The 24,235-nt window shown below is 44.8% G+C and overlaps 2 protein-coding genes across 3 annotated transcripts in view; one reads left to right on the forward strand and one right to left on the reverse strand.

Annotated features, from left to right (window-relative positions):
* The window catches only part of LOC115123856 (sorting nexin-4-like), a 37,527-nt gene extending 30,004 nt beyond the window's left edge, over window positions 1-7,523 (reverse strand). The window contains exons 1-8 of the mRNA XM_065023248.1: window positions 6,931-7,523; window positions 6,149-6,273; window positions 5,841-5,979; window positions 5,528-5,677; window positions 5,343-5,390; window positions 4,238-4,293; window positions 3,687-3,759; window positions 3,468-3,529 (exon numbers count right to left, since the gene is read on the reverse strand). Coding sequence (XP_064879320.1) covers window positions 3,468-3,529; window positions 3,687-3,759; window positions 4,238-4,293; window positions 5,343-5,390; window positions 5,528-5,677; window positions 5,841-5,979; window positions 6,149-6,273; window positions 6,931-7,497 — 1,220 coding nt within the window. The 5' untranslated portion in view covers window positions 7,498-7,523. The remainder of the gene's footprint in view (window positions 1-3,467; window positions 3,530-3,686; window positions 3,760-4,237; window positions 4,294-5,342; window positions 5,391-5,527; window positions 5,678-5,840; window positions 5,980-6,148; window positions 6,274-6,930) is intronic.
* A 5,746-nt stretch (window positions 7,524-13,269) lies between these two features.
* Window positions 13,270-24,125, forward strand: LOC115117154 (DBH-like monooxygenase protein 2 homolog). 2 transcript variants are annotated; one of them, XM_065023252.1, is made up of 6 exons: window positions 13,270-14,965; window positions 17,931-18,426; window positions 21,667-21,763; window positions 21,871-22,061; window positions 23,226-23,301; window positions 23,404-24,125. In XM_065023252.1, exons 3-6 carry the CDS (start codon window positions 21,719-21,721, stop codon window positions 23,494-23,496), a joined length of 405 nt encoding a protein of 134 aa, XP_064879324.1. In that variant the 5' UTR covers window positions 13,270-14,965; window positions 17,931-18,426; window positions 21,667-21,718; the 3' UTR covers window positions 23,497-24,125. The 2 variants fall into 2 exon arrangements, with proteins under 2 accessions (XP_064879324.1, XP_064879321.1); XM_065023249.1 differs by having other exon boundaries at window positions 23,226-24,125.
* The last annotated feature ends 110 nt before the right edge of the window (window positions 24,126-24,235 follow it).

Here is a 24,235-nt window from a genome sequence, read left to right on the forward strand (position 1 = left end):
TAGACCGTCTCCCATCTCCTTCTCTAAGGCACTCCACTCACTGCCACACAAACAGTCAGATCAGTTAGACCGTCTCCCATCTCCTTCTCTAAGACACTCCACTCACTGCCACACAGTCAGATCAGTTAGACCGTCTCCCATCTCCTTCTCTAAGACACTCCACTCACTGCCACACAGTCAGATCAGTTAGACCGTCTCCCATCTCCTTCTCTAAGACACTCCACTCACTGCCACACAAACAGTCAGATCAGTTAGACCGTCTCCCATCTCCTTCTCTAAGACACTCCACTCACTGCCACACAGTCAGATCAGTTAGACCGTCTCCCATCCTTCTCTAAGACACTCCACTCACTGCCACACAGTCAGATCAGTTAGACCGTCTCCCATCTCCTTCTCTAAGACACTCCACTCACTGCCACACAGTCAGATCAGTTAGACCGTCTCCCATCTCCTTCTCTAAGACACTCCACTCACTGCCACACAGTCAGATCAGTTAGACCGTCTCCCATCTCCTTCTCTAAGACACTCCACTCACTGCCACACAGTCAGATCAGTTAGACCGTCTCCCATCTCCTTCTCTAAGACACTCCACTCACTGCCACACAAATAGTCAGATCAGTTAGACCGTCTCCCATCTCCTTCTCTAAGACACTCCACTCACTGCCACACAGTCAGATCAGTTAGACCGTCTCCCATCTCCTTCTCTAAGACACTCCACTCACTGCCACACAGTCAGATCAGTTAGACCGTCTCCCATCTCCTTCTCTAAGACACTCCACTCACTGCCACACAAACAGTCAGATCAGTTAGACCGTCTCCCATCTCCTTCTCTAAGACACTCCACTCACTGCCACACAGTCAGATCAGTTAGACCGTCTCCCATCTCCTTCTCTAAGACACTCCACTCACTGCCACACAGTCAGATCAGTTAGACCGTCTCCCATCTCCTTCTCTAAGACACTCCACTCACTGCCACACAAACAGTCAGATCAGTTAGACCGTCTCCCATCTCCTTCTCTAAGACACTCCACTCACTGCCACACAGTCAGATCAGTTAGACCGTCTCCCATCTCCTTCTCTAAGACACTCCACTCACTGCCACACAGTCAGATCAGTTAGACCGTCTCCCATCTCCTTCTCTAAGACACTCCACTCACTGCCACACAGTCAGATCAGTTAGACCGTCTCCCATCTCCTTCTCTAAGACACTCCACTCACTGCCACACAGTCAGATCAGTTAGACCGTCTCCCATCTCCTTCTCTAAGACACTCCACTCACTGCCACACAGTCAGATCAGTTAGACCGTCTCCCATCTCCTTCTCTAAGGCACTCTCCTTCTCTAAGACACTCCACTCACTGCCACACAAATAGTCAGATCAGTTAGACCGTCTCCCATCTCCTTCTCTAAGACACTCCACTCACTGCCACACAGTCAGATCAGTTAGACCGTCTCCCATCTCCTTCTCTAAGACACTCCACTCACTGCCACACAGTCAGATCAGTTAGACCGTCTCCCATCTCCTTCTCTAAGACACTCCACTCACTGCCACACAGTCAGATCAGTTAGACCGTCTCCCATCTCCTTCTCTAAGACACTCCACTCACTGCCACACAGTCAGATCAGTTAGACCGTCTCCCATCTCCTTCTCTAAGACACTCCACTCACTGCCACACAAATCAGTCAGATCAGTTAGACCGTCTCCCATCTCCTTCTCTAAGACACTCCACTCACTGCCACACAGTCAGATCAGTTAGACCGTCTCCCATCTCCTTCTCTAAGACACTCCACTCACTGCCACACAGTCAGATCAGTTAGACCGTCTCCCATCTCCTTCTCTAAGACACTCCACTCACTGCCACACAGTCAGATCAGTTAGACCGTCTCCCATCTCCTTCTCTAAGACACTCCACTCACTGCCACACAAACAGTCAGATCAGTTAGACCGTCTCCCATCTCCTTCTCTAAGACACTCCACTCACTGCCACACAGTCAGATCAGTTAGACCGTCTCCCATCTCCTTCTCTAAGACACTCCACTCACTGCCACACAAACAGTCAGATCAGTTAGACCGTCTCCCATCTCCTTCTCTAAGACACTCCACTCACTGCCACACAGTCAGATCAGTTAGACCGTCTCCCATCTCCTTCTCTAAGACACTCCACTCACTGCCACACAGTCAGATCAGTTAGACCGTCTCCCATCTCCTTCTCTAAGACACTCCACTCACTGCCACACAGTCAGATCAGTTAGACCGTCTCCCATCTCCTTCTCTAAGACACTCCACTCACTGCCACACAAACAGTCAGATCAGTTAGACCGTCTCCCATCTCCTTCTCTAAGACACTCCACTCACTGCCACACAGTCAGATCAGTTAGACCGTCTCCCATCTCCTTCTCTAAGACACTCCACTCACTGCCACACAGTCAGATCAGTTAGACCGTCTCCCATCTCCTTCTCTAAGACACTCCACTCACTGCCACACAGTCAGATCAGTTAGACCGTCTCCCATCTCCTTCTCTAAGACACTCCACTCACTGCCACACAGTCAGATCAGTTAGACCGTCTCCCATCTCCTTCTCTAAGACACTCCACTCACTGCCACACAGTCAGATCAGTTAGACCGTCTCCCATCTCCTTCTCTAAGGCACTCCACTCACTGCCACACAAACAGTCAGATCAGTTAGACCGTCTCCCATCTCCTTCTCTAAGACACTCCACTCACTGCCACACAAACAGTCAGATCAGTTAGACCGTCTCCCATCTCCTTCTCTAAGACACTCCACTCACTGCCACACAAGTCAGATCAGTTAGACCGTCTCCCATCTCCTTCACTCCACTCACTGCCACACAAACAGTCAGATCTAAGACACTCCACTCACTGCCACACAAACAGTCAGATCAGTTAGACCGTCTCCCATCTCCTTCTCTAAGACACTCCACTCACTGCCACACAGTCAGATCAGTTAGACCGTCTCCCATCTCCTTCTCTAAGACACTCCACTCACTGCCACACAAACAGTCAGATCAGTTAGACCGACACTCCACTCCTGCCATCAGATCCTTCCCATCTCCTTCTCTAAGACACTCCACTCACTGCCACACAAACAGTCAGATCAGTTAGACCGTCTCCCATGTCCTTCTCTAAGACACTCCACTCACTGCCACACAAACAGTCAGATCAGTTAGACCGTCTCCCATCTCCTTCTCTAAGACACTCCACTCACTGCCACACAGTCAGATCAGTTAGACCGTCTCCCATCTCCTTCTCTAAGACACTCCACTCACTGCCACACAAACAGTCAGATCAGTCAGATAGTCCCACAACAATATCATATAACAACATGTTTTATTGTTAGGGTGAAGTGCCTTGCTCAAGGGCACATCGACAGATCTTTCACCTACACGGCTCGGTTGCTGGCCCAACACTCTTAAGCGCTAGCCTACCTGCTGACTAGAGCTCTTACCTGAATACTCTTCCGTAGTTCCCATGGACTTTGTATACGCCGTAGAGCCTGTCTGCTACTCTCTGGAGAATGAAACGTGAGTTATTAAATGTGTAACAAGAGGTGAGCGCTAAATAAAAGAAGATGTCGTTCCAAATATATAACTTTAGACCAATGAGAGGAGCAGAGTGACTGTGAATCTAAAGCATCTGATGAATGGTATATTATTATATGACTTACTGCTCTGACTCTGAGCAGCTGGGAGGTGAGAGACTGAAGCTCATCGCTGTAGTGTTTCATCTCTGTGAACCGCCTAGATAGAGGAAGACAAATGGCAACCTTAAAATACCTTTACAAGACTTCAAATGTACACAACTTCCAATGTACACGACTTCAAATGTACACGACTTCAAATGTACACGACTTCAAATGTACACGACTTCCAATGTACACGACTTCAAATGTACACGACTTCAAATGTACACGACTTCCAATGTACACGACTTCAAATGTACACGACTTCAAATGTACACGACTTCCACTTTAATCGACTTCCACTTTATTCGACTTCCACTTTACTCGGCTTCCATGAATGTAACTTTATACAACTTAACATAATTTCTACACAAATTCAACTTTACTCGACTTCAACTTAACACGCCTTCAAATTAACACGACTAACTTTACACCACTTTAACTTAACTCAACTTTAAGTCAAATGTATGTAATACATGTATAATGCCACTAGGTGTCTGACAACTCCTGGTTGTAAATGGGAAGGGTTGATTTACTTGTCAGGGTTCTTCACCCTGAAAGTTGCGCTCAGAGCTTTAATCCTGGAGTCTGCCTAGAAAAAACAAACACAATTGAATTAGAATGCGATTATAAACCAAACACAACCAAGGTGTACCACTGGATGTACCACTGGGTGTACCACTGGATGTACCACTGGGTGTACCACTGGGTGTACCACTGGGTGTACCACTGGATGTACCACTGGGTGTACCACTGGGTGTACCACTGGATGTACCACTGGGTGTACCACTGGATGTACCACTGGATGTACCACTGGGTGTACCACTGGATGTACCACTGGGTGTACCACTGGGTGTACCACTGGGTGTACCACTGGATGTACCACTGGATGTACCACTGGGTGTACCACTGGATGTACCACTGGGTGTACCACTGGATGTACCACTGGATGTACCACTGGGTGTACCACTGGATGTACCACTGGATGTACCACTGGGTGTACCACTGGGTGTACCACTGGATGTACCACTGGATGTACCACTGGGTGTACCACTGGATGTACCACTGGATGTACCACTGGGTGTACCACTGGATGTACCACTGGGTGTACCACTGGATGTACCACTGGGTGTACCACTGGGTGTACCACTGGATGTACCACTGGATGTACCACTGGATGTACCACTGGATGTACCACTGGGTGGATCCAAATAGATTCAATATGGTTTTTATTTGATTTCATTAGGAACGCTGTTAGCGGTTGCACATCCAGCAGCTACTCTTCCTGGGGTCCACACAGAACATGATGTAATACAGAACATCAATAGACGGGAACAACTCAAGGACACAACCCCTTTAATAAGTGGTAGTAACTGAGTAAAGATCTTATCGGGGCGACAGGGTAGCCTAGTGGTTAGAGCGTTCGCCTAGTAACCGGAAGGTTGCAAGTTCAAAACCCGAGCTGACAAGGTACAAATCTGTCGTTCTGCCCCTGAACAGGCAGTTAACCCACTGTTCCTAGGCCGTCATTGAAAATAAGAATTTGTTCTTAACTGACTTGCCTAGTTAAATAAAGGTAAAATAAATAAATATAGGGGTAAAAGATAGACATTCATGAAGTAAAAAATTCCTCTGAGGTACCTTGGCTTGGAACCCTGTCTCATACACCACCTCCTTCCACCTGTGTTCCTGGGAGAGGAGGAGAGTCAATTAAATGTTTTTTAAAAAGTAGAGTACAAATAAATAAATACAAATGTATGTTGAATCTCTCCAAAACATTCCAATACAACGTCAACGTGATGGAGTGAGCTGATAGGCTATCGTACCTCAGTCAGGAAGTGGTATAGGATTTTGTCATTGGACAGAACCGAATGGGAGGCCACGCGAAGTAGAAAGTTCTCCAGACCAACCCTGCGCCTCTCTACAAAGTCTGGGTCCATGTTGTCTGCAGACAGCTTGTGCCAAACAAACTCTGCCTGTAGAAATCAGACGAGGGTTATTACACAAAGATATATATATATATATATTATAATGTGTTCTATTCAATTACATTCTGTGGGTATTAAGGCCCAAACACTGCAGTGTGGTGCTTGGGACTACTAGGTATAGATGTGGCCAGCAGGTTTGAATTTAGCTTACCCTCTTCTCTGGCAAAGGCGGCACCACGATAAATGGATAGGTGACTAACAAATAGTTCCGGAGGATCTCAAATTCACTGTATCTCCTCCAGAGAGAGTCTGGGGCTGGGTTATGGACTTCTGTTATTGCATCTATGGGTCTGAAAGAAGAAACACCAACATCTAGGTCAGATCAGATTAACCAGAAGGATCTGAATCCCTCTTATTTTACACATCATCAACGTCATTGTACCGAGAACATGTTTTCATTTGGGAACAAGGTTATTTTTCGCATATGCTTCATTTTCAAACGGGGTCCCACTCTCTCACCGAGTTTCTATGAGGTACACTGTGAATATCTCTTGCATGTTCACTGTATTTTTCCCAGTTCTTTTCTCTGCCTCGGCCACACTGATCTCCATTCTCCGCAGCAGAGTGGATCCTTCCTCCACCATCTGTACAAACAGAGTGCATGGGAGAAATAGGCAGTGGTTAGTGAACAGAGTTAGAGCAGTTTCTCAAACTCGGTCCTGGGGCCCCACATGGGTGCACGTTTTGGTTTTTGCCCTAGCTCTAACAGCTGATTCAAATCTTCAAATGTTGATGATGAATTGGTTGGACCTAGTTTGGGAAACTCTGCTCTAGAGGACTGAATATGAATATAACAGAATATCAATAGATTTAGATTGGCAGAGGATAGGAACAATCATTGGACCTATTTGGAAATGTTCTAGTAATAAACACATACGTGTCGATAGACGTCCATGTGTCATAATACCGTGACGTCATTCTCTGAATGCTGCGAGTGGACCAATAACGTGCCGAACAGCTACTGGCCACGTAACACAGATAAGATATGGTTTTATTTTGGATAGATAGGTCTTTCAATCTTCAAAACACTTATATCGTGTGCAATATTGTTACAAACAAGGTTATATTGTAGCCAACAGCAGCGCGTAGTTACAATGTATCGCCTGATGTCCCGCCTGCTACATCTGTTCTATTTCTGGATGCATCCATCCAGTCCTTTGCCGTGGACAAAGGACAATAGTTCGTTCGCAAAGAGACCATTTACAAACACAGACAAAACATATAAATTATTGCGTTACTACCGTGTTATTCTTGTTATTCTCCAACTCTGTGTTGGTAAATTCATCTCCTCCAATCGGCGCTGACTCTTTATTTCCAGCATCCGCCATCCTTCTTTCCAGCTGTGTTATGCAAACAAGATAAAGCGATTCATGGGATTTTAAATCTTTCAAAATAAGAGTCCTGCCCTGTAAACTGTAGAAGATCAGAATCACCTTTAATCGCATAATACATTTTGTATATAAAGGAATTTGACTTGGTGAAATGGTGCTGCCACAATAAACAGAATTTCCAGGCATAAGATAAACCTGATATACAGACAACATACGGTATGTAGAAGCAGAGCTGATAAACAGGTTACAGACAACATACTGTATGTAGAAGCAGAGCTGATAAATAGGATACAGACAACATACTGTATGTAGAAGCAGAGCTGATAAACAGGATACAGACAACATACTGTATGTAGAAGCAGAGCTGATAAATAGGATACAGACAACATACTGTATGTAGAAGCAGAGCTGATAAATAGGATACAGACAACATACTGTATGTAGAAGCAGAGCTGATAAATAGGATACAGACAACATACTGTATGTAGAAGCAGAGCTGATAAACAGGATACAGACAACATACTGTATGTAGAAGCAGAGCTGATAAATAGGATACAGACAACATACTGTATGTAGAAGCAGAGCTGATAAACAGGATACAGACAACATACTGTATGTAGAAGCAGAGCTGATAAACAGGATACAGACAACATACTGTATGTAGAAGCAGAGCTGATAAATAGGATACAGACAACATACTGTATGTAGAAGCAGAGCTGATAAACAGGATACAGACAACATACTGTATGTAGAAGCAGAGCTGATAAATAGGATACAGACAACATACTGTATGTAGAAGCAGAGCTGATAAACAGGATACAGACAACATACTGTATGTAGAAGCGGAGCTGATGAATAGGATACAGATAACATACTGTATGTAGAAGCAGAGCTGATAAACAGGATACAGACAACATACTGTATGTAGAAGCAGAGCTGATAAATAGGATACAGACAACATACTGTATGTAGAAGCGGAGCTGATAAATAGGATACAGACAACATACTGTATGTAGAAGCAGAGCTGATAAATAGGATACAGACAACATACTGTATGTAGAAGCAGAGCTGATAAATAGGATACAGACAACATACTGTATGTAGAAGCAGAGCTGATAAATAGGATACAGACAACATACTGTATGTAGAAGCAGAGCTGATAAACAGGATACAGACAACATACTGTACGTAGAAGCAGAGCTTACAGAAATCCACATGCGGTATGTACACTATCTACACTGTAAGGTAGGAACTACAAACTTCACTATGAAAACTAAGCTACGTTATAAAGTATGTATGTAGAGATATATAAATAACAACTATTTTACAGGATGCTGAGCGGTGGGGGAAATATGTACATGAAAAGAGGCATATGAGGATGTGCAGAGAGTACAAAGATGAATGTGCCATTCTAGGATGCATAGTCCATTAATGAGAAGATGATCGTGGACCAGGTGGCCGGTTGATAAGGTTCATCTGGAGGAGGAAGAAACGCACACCTGTTTAGGAGAGGTACTGGCTAGCAGAGTATAACACCTGTTTAGGAGAGGTGCTGGCTAGCAGAGTATAACACCTGTTTAGGAGAGGTGCTGGCTAGCAGAGTATAACACCTGTTTAGGAGAGGTGCTGGCTAGCAGAGTATAACACCTGTTTAGGAGAGGTGCTGGCTAGCAGAGTATAACACCTGTTTAGGAGAGGTGCTGGCTAGTGGAGTAGAACACCTGTTTAGGAGAGGTGCTGGCTAGCAGAGTAGAACACCTGTTTAGGAGAGGTACTGGCTAGCAGAGTAGAACACCTGTTTAGGAGAGGTGCTGGCTAGCAGAGTAGAACACCTGGTTAGGAGAGGCGCTGGCTAGCAGAGTAGAACACCTGTTTAGGAGAGGTGCTGGCTAGCAGAGTAGAACACCTGGTTAGGAGAGGTGCTGGCTAGCAGAGTAGAACCCCTGTTTAGGAGAGGTGCTGGCTAGCAGAGTAGAACACCTGGTTAGGAGAGGTGCTGGCTAGCAGAGTAGAACCCCTGTTTAGGAGAGGTGCTGGCTAGCAGAGTAGAACACCTGTTAATGGAGAGGTGCTGGCTAGCAGAGTAGAACACCTGTTTATGAGAGGTGCTGGCTAGCAGAGTAGAACACCTGGTTAGGAGAGGTGCTGGCTAGCAGAGTAGAACACCTGTTTAGGAGAGGTGCTGGCTAGCAGAGTAGAACACCTGTTAATGGAGAGGTGCTGGCTAGCAGAGTAGAACACCTGTTTAGGAGAGGTGCTGGCTAGCAGAGTAGAACACCTGTTTAGGAGAGGTGCTGGCTAGCAGAGTAGAACACCTGGTTAGGAGAGGTGCTGGCTGGCAGAGTAGAACACCTGTTTAGGAGAGGTGCTGGCTAGCAAAGTAGAACACCTGTTAATGGAGAGGTGCTGGCTAGCAGAGTAGAACACCTGTTTAGGAGAGGTGCTGGTTAGCAGAGTAGAACACCTTTTTAGGAGAGGTGCTGGCTAGCAGAGTAGAACACCTGTTTAGGAGAGGTGCTGGCTAGCAGAGTAGAACACCTGGTTAGGAGAGGCGCTGGCTAGCAGAGTAGAACCCCTGTTTAGGAGAGGTGCTGGCTAGCAGAGTAGAACACCTGGTTAGGAGAGGTGCTGGCTAGCAGAGTAGAACCCCTGTTTAGGAGAGACGCTGGCTAGCAGAGTAGAACACCTGTTTAGGAGAGGTGCTGGCTAGCAGAGTAGAACCCCTGTTTAGGAGAGGTGCTGGCTAGCAGAGTAGAACACCTGGTTAGGAGAGGTGCTGGCTAGCAGAGTAGAACCCCTGTTTAGGAGAGGCGCTGGCTAGCAGAGTAGAACACCTGTTAATGGAGAAGTGCTGGCAAGCAGAGTAGAACACCTGTTTAGGAGAGGTGCTGGCTAGCAGAGTAGAACACCTGTTTAGGAGAGGTGCTGGCCAGCAGAGTAGAACACCTGGTTAGGAGAGGTGCTGGCTAGCAGAGTAGAACACCTGTTAATGGAGAGGTGCTGGCAAGCAGAGTAGAACACCTGTTTAGGAGAGGTGCTGGCTAGCAGAGTAGAACACCTGTTTAGGAGAGGTGCTGGCCAGCAGAGTAGAACACCTGGTTAGGAGAGGTGCTGGCTAGCGGAGTAGAACACCTGTTTAGGAGAGGTGCTGGCTAGCGGAGTAGAACACCTGTTTAGGAGAGGTGCTGGCTAGCAGAGTAGAACACCTGTTTAGGAGAGGTGCTGGCTAGCAGAGTAGAACACCTGTTTAGGAGAGGTGCTGGCTAGCTGAGTAGAACACCTGTTTAGGAGAGGTGCTGGCTAGTGGAGTAGAACACCTGTTTAGGAGAGGTGCTGGCTAGCAGAGTAGAACACCTGTTTAGGAGAGGTGCTGGCTAGCAGAGTAGAACACCTGTTTAGGAGAGGTGCTGGCTAGCAGAGTAGAACACCTGGTTAGGAGAGGCGCTGGCTAGCACAGTAGAACACCTGTTTAGGGGGGGTGCTGGCTAGCAGAGTAAAACACCTGTTTAGGAGAGGTGCTGGCTAGCAGAGTAGAACACCTGTTTAGGAGAGGTGCTGGCTAGCAGAGTAGAACACCTGTTTAGGGGAGGTGCTGGCTAGCGGAGTAGAACACCTGTTTAGGAGAGGTGCTGGCTAGCAGAGTAGAACACCTGTTTAGGAGAGGTGCTGGCTAGTGGAGTAGTACACCTGTTTAGGAGAGGTGCTGGCTAGCGGAGTAGAACACCTGTTTAGGAGAGGTGCTGACTAGCGGAGTAGAACACCTGTTTAGGGGAGGTGCTGGCCAGCAGAGTAGAACACCTGGTTAGGAGAGGTGCTGGCTAGCGGAGTAGAACACCTGTTTAGGGGAGGTGCTGGCTAGCAGAGTAGAACACCTGTTTAGGAGAGGTGCTGGCTAGCGGAGTAGAACACCTGTTTAGGAGAGGTGCTGGCTAGCAGAGTAGAACACCTGTTTAGGAGAGATGCTGGCTAGCGGAGTAGAACACCTGTTTAGGAGAGGTGCTGGCTAGCAGAGTAGAACACCTGTTTAGGAGAGGTGCTGGCTAGCGGAGTAGAACACCTGTTTAGGAGAGCTGCTGGCTAGCAGAGTAGAACACCTGTTTAGGGGAGGTGCTGGCTAGTGGGGTAGAACACCTGTTTAGGAGAGGTGCTGGCTAGCGGAGTAGAACACCTGTTTAGGAGAGGTGCTGGCTAGCGGAGTAGAACACCTGTTTAGGAGAGGTGCTGGCTAGCAGAGTAGAACACCTGTTTAGGAGAGGTGCTGGCTAGCAGAGTAGAACACCTGTTTAGGAGAGGTGCTGGCTAGCAGAGTAGAACACCTGTTTAGGGGAGGTGCTGGCTAGTGGAGTAGAACACCTGTTTAGGGGAGGTGCTGGCTAGCAGAGTAGAACACCGGTTTAGGAGAGGTGCTGGCTAGCAGAGTAGAACACTTGTTTAGGGGAGGTGCTGGCTAGCGGAGTAGAACACATGTTTAGGAGAGGTGCTGGCTAGCAGAGTAGAACACCTGTTTAGGAGAGGTGCTGGCTAGCAGAGTAGAACACCTGTTTAGGGGAGGTGCTGGCTAGCGGAGTAGAACACCTGTTTAGGGGAGGTGCTGGCTAGCAGAGTAGAACACCTGGTTAGGAGAGGTGCTGGCTAGCACAGTAGAACACCTGTTTAGGGGGGGTGCTGGCTAGCAGAGTAGAACACCTGTTTAGGAGAGGTGCTGGCTAGCGGAGTAGAACACCTGTTTAGGAGAGGTGCTGGCTAGCAGAATAGAACACCTGTTTAGGGGAGGTGCTGGCTAGCGGAGTAGAACACCTGTTTTGGAGAGGTGCTGGCTAGCAGAGTAGAACACCTGTTTAGGAGAGGTGCTGGCTAGCAGAGTAGAACACCTGTTTTGGAGAGGTGCTGGCTAGCGGAGTAGAACACCTGTTTTGGAGAGGTGCTGGCTAGCAGAATAGAACACCTGTTTAGGGGAGGTGCTGGCTAGTGGAGTAGAACACCTGTTTAGGGGAGGTGCTGGCTAGCGGAGTAGAACACCTGTTTTGGAGAGGTGCTGGCTAGTAGAGTAGAACACCTGTTTAGGAGAGGTGCTGGCTAGCAGAGTAGAACACCTGTTTTGGAGAGGTGCTGGCTAGCGGAGTAGAACACCTGTTTTGGAGAGGTGCTGGCTAGCAGAGTAGAACACCTGTTTTGGAGAGGTGCTGGCTAGCAGAGTAGAACACCTGTTTAGGGGAGGTGCTGGCTAGTGGAGTAGAACACCTGTTTAGGGGAGGTGCTGGCTAGCGGAGTAGAACACCTGTTTAGGAGAGGTGCTGGCTAGCGGAGTAGAACACCTGTTTAGGAGAGGTGCTGGCTAGCAGAGTAGAACACCTGTTTAGGAGAGGTGCTGGCTAGCAGAGTAGAACACCTGTTTAGGAGAGGTGCTGGCTAGCAGAGTAGAACACCTGTTTAGGGGAGGTGCTGGCTAGTGGAGTAGAACACCTGTTTAGGAGAGGTGCTGGCTAGTGGAGTAGAACACCTGTTTAGGAGAGGTGCTGGCTAGCAGAGTAGAACACCTGTTTAGGAGAGGTGCTGGCTAGTGGAGTAGAACACCTGTTTAGGGGAGGTGCTGGCTAGCGGAGTAGAACACCTGTTTAGGGGAGGTGCTGGCTAGCAGAGTAGAACACCTGTTTAGGAGAGGTGCTGGCTAGCGGAGTAGAACACCTGTTTAGGGGAGGTGCTGGCTAGCAGAGTAGAACACCTGTTTAGGAGAGGTGCTGGCTAGTGGAGTAGAACACCTGTTTAGGAGAGGTGCTGGCTAGCAGAGTAGAACACCTGTTTAGGAGAGGTGCTGGCTAGTGGAGTAGAACACCTGTTTAGGGGAGGTGCTGGCTAGTGGAGTAGAACACCTGTTTAGGAGAGGTGCTGGCTAGCAGAGTAAAACACCTGTTTAGGAGAGGTGCTGGCTAGCAGAGTAGAACACCTGTTTAGGGGAGGTGCTGGCTAGTGGAGTAGAACACCTGTTTAGGAGAGGTGCTGGCTAGTGGAGTAGAACACCTGTTTAGGAGAGGTGCTGGCTAGCAGAGTAGAACACCTGTTTAGGAGAGATGCTGGCTAGTGGAGTAGAACACCTGTTTAGGGGAGGTGCTGGCTAGCGGAGTAGAACACCTGTTTAGGGGAGGTGCTGGCTAGCAGAGTAGAACACCTGTTTAGGAGAGGTGCTGGCTAGCGGAGTAGAACACCTGTTTAGGGGAGGTGCTGGCTAGCAGAGTAGAACACCTGTTTAGGAGAGGTGCTGGCTAGTGGAGTAGAACACCTGTTTAGGAGAGGTGCTGGCTAGCAGAGTAGAACACCTGTTTAGGAGAGGTGCTGGCTAGTGGAGTAGAACACCTGTTTAGGGGAGGTGCTGGCTAGTGGAGTAGAACACCTGTTTAGGAGAGGTGCTGGCTAGCAGAGTAAAACACCTGTTTAGGAGAGGTGCTGGCTAGCGGAGTAGAACACCTGTTTAGGGGAGGATTTAGCTTAGCTAAATGGTATCGTCGTTTTGCGTTCTGAATGGACATTCGGGTGCTTTTGTAAATTCACTCTGGCGATCTACTCCGATTTCAAATTCTCTTCTGAATGTAGAGCGATCAAAACCCGTTGAATATGGCCAATGTCAGTAAACGTCTGCAAAAAACAGCTAAATAAATTGTTGCCAGCAGCACAGTTAGTCACCAATGTCCCGGATAACATGAAAACTGCCCAACCAGCTCTGATAGGGCGAGTAAAATGGTCAGTGGTCTCATTCGTGTCTGGAAATAGATAGCTTGGCTGCTTGACTGCCGTTGTAAAGTCAGAACGCTCAAATCAACTCTACTCCTCGGCCTGAGCATCCAGTGTTGCTCTGAATTTACAAACAGGAAATCTGACAACTCTCTGAATTTACGAGCGCACTCTGGCACTCCAGATTGAATTTAAGAACACACCCGAAGTCTTCAAATCTCTAACTAGTAATTTATTTTGCTAACTAGCTAGCAAGTGGTTGCATAGCAACAGCATCAGCTTCCTGTAGACAGGAGAAGAGCAAGTACACTCAACTGAAAGGATACCGTTCGTTACAGTATACTAAAATGAACTAATACTATGTAGTATACAGTATGTTAGTATGGCTATTCGAACACAGTTACATTTTTCAAAACGCTGGTACTGCCATTGAAATTTCAATCACTTGGCACATGTAAATACTTGCAAGGTTTTGGTTAGTAAGCATGCATCATACATTTGTTTTGTGCGCACGTGCCTTAAAACATCTTGGGGCTAGGGGGCAGAATTTTCACTTTTGGATAAATAGCGTGCCCAATTTCAACTTCCTGCTACTCATGCCAAGAATATAATATATGCATATTATTCATAGATTTGGATAGAAAACACTGAAGTTTCTAAAACTGTTTGAATCATGTCTGTGAGTATAACAGACCTTATGTAGCAGGCAAAACCCAGAGGACTAACTTTTCAGATTTGTTTTTTTCCTCTCTCTGTTCCCTATGTTGTCATTGCCCAGGGATATTTCTTAGGAGCCTGTTTTCAGTTCCTACCGCTTCCACTGGATGTCACCAGTCTTTGGAATTTGGTTGAGGTTATTTCTTTGTGCAATGAAGAAGTAGGCCAACTAGGAACTGGGTACACTTTTGTGAGTTGCGCAAGACGTGAAAAGTGGCGCTGGTTTGTTTTCATTCCTGTATTGAACACAGATTGCCCTGTCTACAATTTGATCTATTATTAACGTTTAAAAATACATAAAGTTGTATTACAAAAGTAGTTTGAAATATTTTGGCAAAGTTTATAGGCAACTTTTGAAATATTTTATAGTGGTTGCGTTTTTTGTAAGCTGTTTTTTTTCTGGATCAAACGCGCTTTATAAGGACGGAATTAATCGAACAAAAGGACCAATTGTGATGTTTATGGGACATATTGGAGTGCCAACAAAAGAAGCTCGTCAAAGGTAATGCATGTTTTATATTTTATTTCAGTGTTTTGTGTAGCGCCTGCAGGGTTGAAATATGACTCCTTTGTTTACTGCTGGTGCAGATGGTGCAGGCTATCAGATAATAACTTCTTATGCTTTCACCGAAAAGCATTTTTGAAATCTGACATGTTGGCTGGATTCATGTGTGATTTAATGAAAGTTTGAATTTTATAGTATTTTATTTGAATCTGGCGCTCTGCATTTTCCCTGGCAATTGGCCAGTTTGCGTCCCGCCTATCCTTAAGTGATGAGCAAACAAATCGTGATAGCCACACACGGTTTGAAGTCGGTGTAATAATACTGTAGCGACCCGCACAGACAGCGGTGTTATGTGGTAGGCTATTAGTGGGTCGTGTTGTACTTACCAGTGTTCGCGGGGTCCGACATGCCAATCAACCTGCTATCTGCCAATCACGGGGATGCCTGGAATGTTCTGATGCCGGGCATTCTGGTAGTTGGCGGAGGGGCGTGGAGGGGGGTTGGGCAGGGGAATGGAGCATTGGAAGTTAAGACCAGGTTTATCCATTGTTCTCTCTCTTACGTCTGGGCTTTACAAGAGAAGGTCACAGTTGGCTTGTGGGGTATTGTTGATGATAAGATTGGAGGAACTGGACTCGGTCATGAACCAGGACACGGTGGAATAGAATATATGTAAGGCTGTTTATTCAGTGAAAAAGTATTGCTCATGCGTGCACGGGCTCGTTCACACTTGACTCAGAGAGAGAGACAGCTTGAAACGCTCCCCGAAAACAAAGCGTGCATCAGAATTTGTACATAGAATGACGTAGGTAGATTCTGGTAGTCCTGGCTTCTGGTAGGTTGCTTGTAGGTGATAGACAGTCCTCTCCAGCCTAGTGTCAGTATCCCATTGGTTCTTGACAGAGTTCTTTGTCCTTGGAGCCCATCCCGAAGGGGTCGAGTGTGTGCGTGTGTGTTTGGGTGTGTGTGTGTGGAGCCCATCCCGAAGAGAGGGGGTTGAGTGTGTTTAGGAATTTCAGTGTTTATGTTATTTGTAGCCAGCCCCCTGTCCGGGGGAGTACCAGTGCGGTTAGTATCTGCTGTTCAACAGGGGGAGGTTATGACACAGTGTGCAAGCCACAATTTGCATGGTTAGGCCACAGGCAGACAACAGTCAGTGAATGCGTTATTACATGTGTTAATATGTTACTACAGTATGTTTCATTTATTTGGCGTGGGCTACGGCCAAACAGTAGCCTGTGGAAAGTTGGGTTAATAAACCGTCAATTCGTGAACTCTATCCTCTGTCTGGACAATTGTTCCTTTATGATCTAGTCAGGTCATACAATTACTTGCCTGTGGATATTTGGGCTCAAACTTACACAGGCAGAAGAACGAAATCGGCAGACATGTAGAGTAAATTCAAATTAAGTTTATTCAACATTCTGACTGTTTTGAATTTTTGAATATAAATGTTAGAGACGAGAGTTGTGGCTTGTCTAGTCCATACTCTGATTCGTAGAGACTAGCTCCCACTGGGCCACTGTTCATGACAAGTCGGAAACTCTGAACCTCTGAGTTAATTTGAACTGAAGTTATTTGCGGCAACGCATAATTCTGCGTTTGTCACACACAAAAGAGAAGATGAAAGGCAAAAATATATATTGCGGTGTTTTGTAAACACATTTCTAAAATGTTAGTAATTTTGTACTTGTTTTTAGACCAATCAAATTCCTGCATTCACAAATGGCCATTCTATCACCCTACTGACTGAATTTCTTCTGTGAAAATTCTCTGGTCGGGTAGCAACTTTAAATGTAGTATTAACTTCAAACAAAACATTACGAAATGTAGCTAGCTACATTCTTTCTATGGTAAATATACAAAGAAGATGGCCATGCAACGTCTTTGCAAGAAATACCTTGCTCTTTAATTGTAAGCTACTATACTTTTTTGTGTGGCTGCTAGCCAAATTAGTGATGCACATCTGTTGTCATCTGATGAATACGAAGCTACTTTCTGCCGAATGTTTTGTATTTATTTATTTTGTCAGATGAAAAAGCGTAGTTGCACGCCTCTTATCACTCCATTAAAGCAACAACAACAAAACACTTGACTTCCAATATAAATACCAGGTGAAATGGTTTAAAACGCAGGAATGATTATTATTGTTATTTTTTTATCTGCGTTTTGAAAATGCAGATTTCTGAAAGCTAACGCGACCCCGGAACTTCCTATTCACCTCATGACGCCTGGCAACAAGGGCACATCAAATGTGTTTATTGATTTTCTACTTAACGGACCATTTACAAACAAGCTAAACAGTTAAATATGAATACAATTAGTCAACTATTAAATAACATCCACATAATTTGAAAGATATATTCATTCTATGCTGAGGAAAATTATTTTAAAAGTACATAAAAAATGTTTTAAAAAGTAACAATGCCATTTCATGCATTGATCTTTGATTGAAAAGACATACGGATAAATGTCAATTAGATACAGTTTAATATGCTAACTAGCTAACAGTCTTTCAAATTCTGTGCATGTTATGTAATAGTCTGAAAAAATATAATCAATACTGCAGTTTCTATATAGCAATAGAAGTGAACAAGGGATTCTCATCAATATTAATCCTTTTAATTGTGAATAGAATAAAGAAAATGTAAATAGCGCTGAAGACAGTCGCTTGCTGTACTGCCCTTGCATTTTTTAGATGGACATTTAGTGCTGTTTAGACAAGTAATGAGCTATTCCCCCTACATTATAATCAGTCCAGTCAGATTGCCACTACTGACAATACTGAATGACCATGATCGACACTTCAGAAACTGTTAGGATCAACCAACAGCACATAAGTGGGACATCCTGAAGATGGGCTACTCTATCCTAGACCCCATTATCTTATGTCAGATGAAGCGTATCAGCACCTATCTCATCTGCAACTAAAATCTAATGTATCCTTTCTCCTTCCCTTCAGATTTCCAGCAGTTCATTGTCTCTGAAGAGGAGTTGTCCCCTGTACAGCAACACTGTAAGCAGGATTGGAGCCCCAGTATGGGGCAAAATGATGAACCCCATACAGATTAAAGAGGAACAGGAAGAACGGAGGATCATCCAGGTGAATGAAGACTCTGTATTCACTCCTGTCTGGGTGAAAATTGACTATGATCAGTACCCAACTCAGTCTTCACAAATCCGAAGTGAAGGCTACATAGACAAAACGGCTTCAACTGAGCAGATCAAAACAGAACCTAAGGAAGAGGATTCCTCGGAGCCAACCAGTGAATCTCAGCCCCTACGCAAATCAAAGAGGACACTGACAGAAAGACACTATACGCTCCAAGGTTAAAAAAAATCCATGGATCTGAAATCCCCAGTGCATAGGAGGAGTTACACAGAAAAGAGAGAGAAAGGTTGGAGCTCTGGATTCTCATATGAGGATACACACAGGGTTGAATCTGCATCATTGTCAGGTTTGTGGCAAAGGTTTTGTTAATGGTAGAAGTCTGAATGACCATATGAGAACCACAAAGGGGTGAGATTGCATTGCTGTTGGGACTGTGGCAAAGGTTTTGTTTATGTTAAAGGTCTGAATTGTCTCGCATGATTCACACAAAGGAGAAACTCAAAGGCTGTCATATCAGAGTGAACACCTGAAATCGCATGGAAGGTTTCACACAGGCGAGCATATGCATTATTATACTGATCCACACAGGGGAGAAATCATATCATGAACAGGATTTACTGTAATGTGGCAAATGGTTTCCCCATGTTGAGTATCTGAATTATCACATGAGGATTCACACAGGGGAGAAATCATTTTGCTGTAATGATTGTGGAATTTTTAAAATTTTGGCAATGGTCTGAAAACGCATATGAAGATTCACACAAGGAAGAAATCATATTGCTGCCAGGTCTGTTTTGCTCAGGATAATTCACTGAGGTATCACATTGGGAATTTTCACTTGGATGGGTAAACTGAATTTGAAATTAGATGGAGGGGCAAAATGTCAAACTTCCATGGTTCTTTCGGTGAATACAATATGACTTTGGGTTTGGAAATATACTTGCAGGACAACCAATACTAATTATTATAGTTCAACTCATTTACTTTGTTTGATCCATTAGATTGCAGTTCAGTTCAGCCCAGTTGACACTAGTAGCCTTTCTCTACAGGAACCAACTAGAATGTCCCCTAATTTCACCTTGATACATTTATGTACACATCAGTGGAGGCTGGTAGGAGGAACAATAGGAGGCCTGGCTCATTGTAATGGCTGGAATGAAATGAATTAAAACCAAAATCTAGCTTCAGAGCTTTGTCAACACTGATGGCTGGGTAGTAGATGATAAAGGCCAGACACATCTCATCAGTGATGGCCAGCCCCAACTGCGTGATTCCTTTGCGAGTGGCTGTGTTATAGGTGAACTCCACCACAATCTCATCACCCTGCAGAGAGGAGATACTAATAACAGGAGGAGATACTAATAATAACAGTTGACCTGATCAAGAAGCCCATGAAATAGAGTAAGTACATGGATGCTTACTGGTTTGATGGTCTTAATGGTCTCCAGGTTGATGCATCACAAAGTTCTCATCCACATCCAGGAAGTCAATCTGTGTTCCATTTCCTGCAGAATGTAGAATCAAGAACACATCAGTGGGGAGAGTGAAGAACCATCAACAATGATCATCAAAGCATATCGCTGCTTATCCTTACAATGACACTTTACACCAACAGGTAGTCATTGGTAGAACTCATCATAATCCTGTCCTCCAATAGGGATGCCAGCGTTTTCTGGAAGTTGGAAAGCCTAGTATGAAGAAGACAATGTAGAGATGGCTCAGACTAACATTTGTGTCGGTGTGTGTTCATGCATGTGTGTATGTATTAATGTCTCCAGAAGGGGGCAGTCTCACCCCTCCTGTGTTCCAGACAGACACCAATTTGAAGCAGTCTGCCCCTGGTCCTCGGTGTAGCATTGCTGCTTGTTGATCTGGATCACAGATAAGGGGCAGCTGTGGAGAAGCATGTAGTGGACCTCCTCCTATGCCAGTCTTCATGACCAATGTAGACCCACGTGAACAATTTTCTGCTGCACAACTTTTCCCGACGCAGCCAGGAAATGGAAGTGGATCACATGCAACTTCATATGCAGCTTGTGCACGTTAACTGGCCTACACACAATACCCCATAATGTTTAAGTGGAATTATGTTTTTAGAAATGGACAAATGTAATTAATAATGACGAGCTGAATTGTCTTGAGTCATGTATTCAATCCCTTTGTTATTGCTAGCCTTCATATTTTCAGGAGTAAATTTGCTTAACAAGTAACATAAGTTGCATGGAATAGTGTTTCATCTGAGTTGAGTGACTTTCTGTACACCAATCATACAATTGTCTGTAAGGTCCCTCAGTCAAGCACTGCATTGCAAAAAATATTGAATCACAAAGACCAGGGAAGTTTTCCAATGCCTTGCAAAGGGCAACTATTTGTAGATGGGCACAAGTAAAACAAGCAGACTGACTATCCCTTGGCGCATGAAGTTATTTATTACGCTTTGGCTGGCGTGTCACTATGAAGATGCAGGTGTCGTGGAGGGGAGGGGGGGGGGGCGTTCGGGGATTTCACCATGAGGCCAATGGTGACTTTAAAACAGTTGGAGTTGAATGTTTTGTTTTTTAATCCCTGTTCCTGCAGGAGAGCTTTTGGTAAACTGTCATTGTAAATAAGAATTTGTTTGTAACGGACTTGCCTCGTTAAAGGTTAAATGAAATGGCTGTGATGGATCACCATTGTAGTTAATCCACAATACTGACAGTGAAAAGGAAGCCTGTACAGGAATATTCCAAAACATGCATCATGTTTGCAACAAGGGCACTAAAGTAATACTGCAAAAAAATGTGGTGATGCAATTAACTTTGTATTCAGGACGAAGTTATGTTTGGGGTAAATCCAACACATTACTGAGTACCACGCTCCATATTTTCAAGCATAGTGGTGGCTGCATCATGTTATGAGTATGCTTGTAATTGTTAAGCACTGTGGAGTTTTTCAGGATAAAGAATGTAGCTAAGCACAGGCAAAATCATAGATGACAAGCTGGTTGTCTGCTTTCCACCAGACACTGGGAGATGAATTCACCTTACAGCAGGTCAATAACCTAAAACACAAGGACACAAATCTACATTGGATTTGCTTACTAAGAAGCCAATGATTGTTCCTGAGTGGCAGTTTTGACTTAAATCTATGGAAATACCTGAATGTTTGTCAAGGAATAATCAACTAATTTAACAGAAGTTTGAAAAGAATAATAGGTTAATGTTGCACAATCCAGGTGTGGAATCTTAGACTTACCCAGAAAGACTCAGCTGTAATTGATGCCAAAGGTGACTTTGACATGTGTTGACTTGTGGGGGTTGAATACTTATCTAATCAAGAGATGCATTTGATTTGTCAGGTGTATGGTGTCGCTCGTTGACAAAAAATGCAAAATCTTTTTGAATCCGTTCTGTGTAAAGTTAAAGGGGTGCTGAGGGCACTCTAGAGCCATCACTTGTGTTAATGTTTGTCACACTCACTGCTTGGTTCAGGGACCTCACATCAGACATATGTATGATCTGCTACAGTGCTCTTTGCAGCGAGAATGTGCACCACTGCAACGTGACCACCTGTTGGTGTAAAGTGTGCTTGATTTGACCCTCTGCAGGAATGGAACGCAGATTGACTTCCTGGCTGTGGATGAGAACTATAACTTTGAGATGCAGGGGTTCATCAACCTGGAGACCATTAAGACCATCAAACCAGTAAGTATCCATGTACTTCCTGTATTTCATGGGCTTCTTGATCAGGTCAACTGTGGTGTTATTAGTCATTAGATCTTTCTAAAAGCAGTATCTCCTCCTCTCTGCAGGGTGATGAGATTGTGGTGGAGTTCACCTATAACACAGCCACTCGCAAAGGAATCACGCAGTTGGGGCTGGCCACCACTGATGAGATGTGTCTGGCCTTTATCATCTACTACTCAGCCATCAGTGTTGACCACTGCTGGAGGCAGCCAAACATGCTTACATACACGGCCATGATGGAGAAGACCGACTACCAGTAAGAGCCTTCACACTGTCAGTTTCACCCACTAAATGCATGCTCTTCAACCGATCACTGCCCGCCCGTCCAGCATCACTGCTATGGACGGTTCTGACGCAGAATATGTGGATAACTACAAATACCTAGGTGTCTGGCTAGACTGTAAACTCTCCTTCCAGATTCACATTAAGCATCTCAATCCAAAATTAAATCTAGAATTGGCTTCCTATTTCGCAACAAAGCATCCTTCACTCATGCTGCTAAACATACCCTCGTAAAACTGACCATCCTACCTATCCTCGACTTTGGCGACGTCATTTACAAAATAGCCTCAAACACTCTACTCAACAAATTGGATGCAGTCTATCAGTGCCATCTGTTTTGTCACCAAAGCACCATATACTACCCACCACTGCGACCTGTACGCTCTCGTTGGCTGGCCCTCGCTTCATACTCATCGTCAAACCCACTGGCTCCAGGTCATCTACAAGTCTCTGCTAGGTAAAGCCCTGCCTTATCTCAGCTCACTGGTCACCATAGCAGCACCCACTCGTAGCACACGCTCCAGCAGGTATATTTCACTGGTCACCTCCAAAGCCTATTCCTCCTTTGGCTGCCTTTCCTTCCAGTTCTCTGCTGTCAATGACTGGAACGAACTGCAAAAATCACAGAAGCTGGAGACCCATATCTCCCTCACTAGCTTTAAGCACCAGCTGTCAGAGCAGCTCACAGATCACTGCACCTGTACATAGCCCATCTGTAAACAGCCCATCCAGCTACCTCATCCCCATACTGTATTTATCTTGCTCCTTTGCACCCCAGTATCTCTACTTTCACATTCATCTTCTGCACATCTACCATTCCAGTGTTTAATTGCTATATTGTAATTACTTCGCCACCATGGCCTACTTATTGCCTTAACTCCCTTATCTTACCTCATTTGCACTTTCTGTTTTATTTTTTTCTACTGTATTATTGACTATGTTTTTGTTTATTCCATCTGTTGTATGTGTCGAACTGCTTTGCTTTATCTTGGCCAGGTCGCAGTTGTAAATGAGAACTTGTTCTCAACTAGTCTACCAGGTGAAGAATAATAATAATAATCTGCTTATAGACTGGAATTGTCTGGTTAGTTCAGTGGATAGTCCAGACTATGTAAACCATCATGTCTGTGCCCCACAGAGGTATTGTGGAGATGTTGAAGACTAAAGCTTGGGACCAGGTGTCCATTGCTGAGCATGAGGCCACAATGAAGAAGGTCCCTCAGATTGGGTTTATCAGCAACGAACATAACGTAAGCATCCACTCAATGACAATGCTGCAACATCCAAACCTACTGTTTATTCTGCTCCTCCTACAGAGTAACTACACCATATATGAGGGAAGCATCCTCAACATGATGGCAAGCCCTTCCGTGAGTTGCAGGAGTGATCCAACTGGCCTGGGTCTGTGAAGAGTTAACTGGCAACAATAGCTTCTGGTTCAGAAGGCTGAATGTTTTCAAAATGAGTCTCCCATGCAATAGTAGAAAGTGTCAACTGTTTATATTCATGATGTATAAAAAAATAAATGTAAGAAATCCATTCAGACACCTTCCTATGATTTATGTTAAATGTCTTACCATGTGCTATAATATTTTGATAAAATGTCATTGACACTATTTTAATCCTTGTGGAAGTAGACCACAGAGCCTGTCATGCTATTTCAATGAGTTTGTATGAGTTGGCTGGCTAGGTAGTAGGTACTAGAGTTAGGCTTTATGGACCCAATAACACTGCAATATGTACAGTTGAATGTTTGTGCTGTAGTGTTCAGGCGTTCCACCTTAAACCTCTTGACCACAGTAAAAGTCCAACCCTTGCTGTCCTAGCTCTTTGTTCAAACTCATTTTTGATTCTATGGCCTTATGAGTTTTGAATGTTCTGTGCAGTCTAATTTTGGTTGGACTAAAACCCGTTTCATCCTTGACGAAATGCCACAAGTAAATTAACAGAATTACAGTCACTGATTTCCTTTTTTTCATATTTAACAGTAGACTATTTGTTCCAGCTCTTATTCATTTTTAGTGACTGTCTTTAGCTTTCCTGCTTTATCAATTGTAATATGAATTATCATTTGTTTTTATCATGCACAGAATTTTGATGCAGATTTTTATTGACGGCAAAATCTGAGAACCGGAACTCTTAACGCTA

Source organism: Oncorhynchus nerka, linkage group LG2 (genome assembly GCF_034236695.1).
Source record: "Oncorhynchus nerka isolate Pitt River linkage group LG2, Oner_Uvic_2.0, whole genome shotgun sequence".
Taxonomy (NCBI): domain Eukaryota; kingdom Metazoa; phylum Chordata; class Actinopteri; order Salmoniformes; family Salmonidae; genus Oncorhynchus; species Oncorhynchus nerka.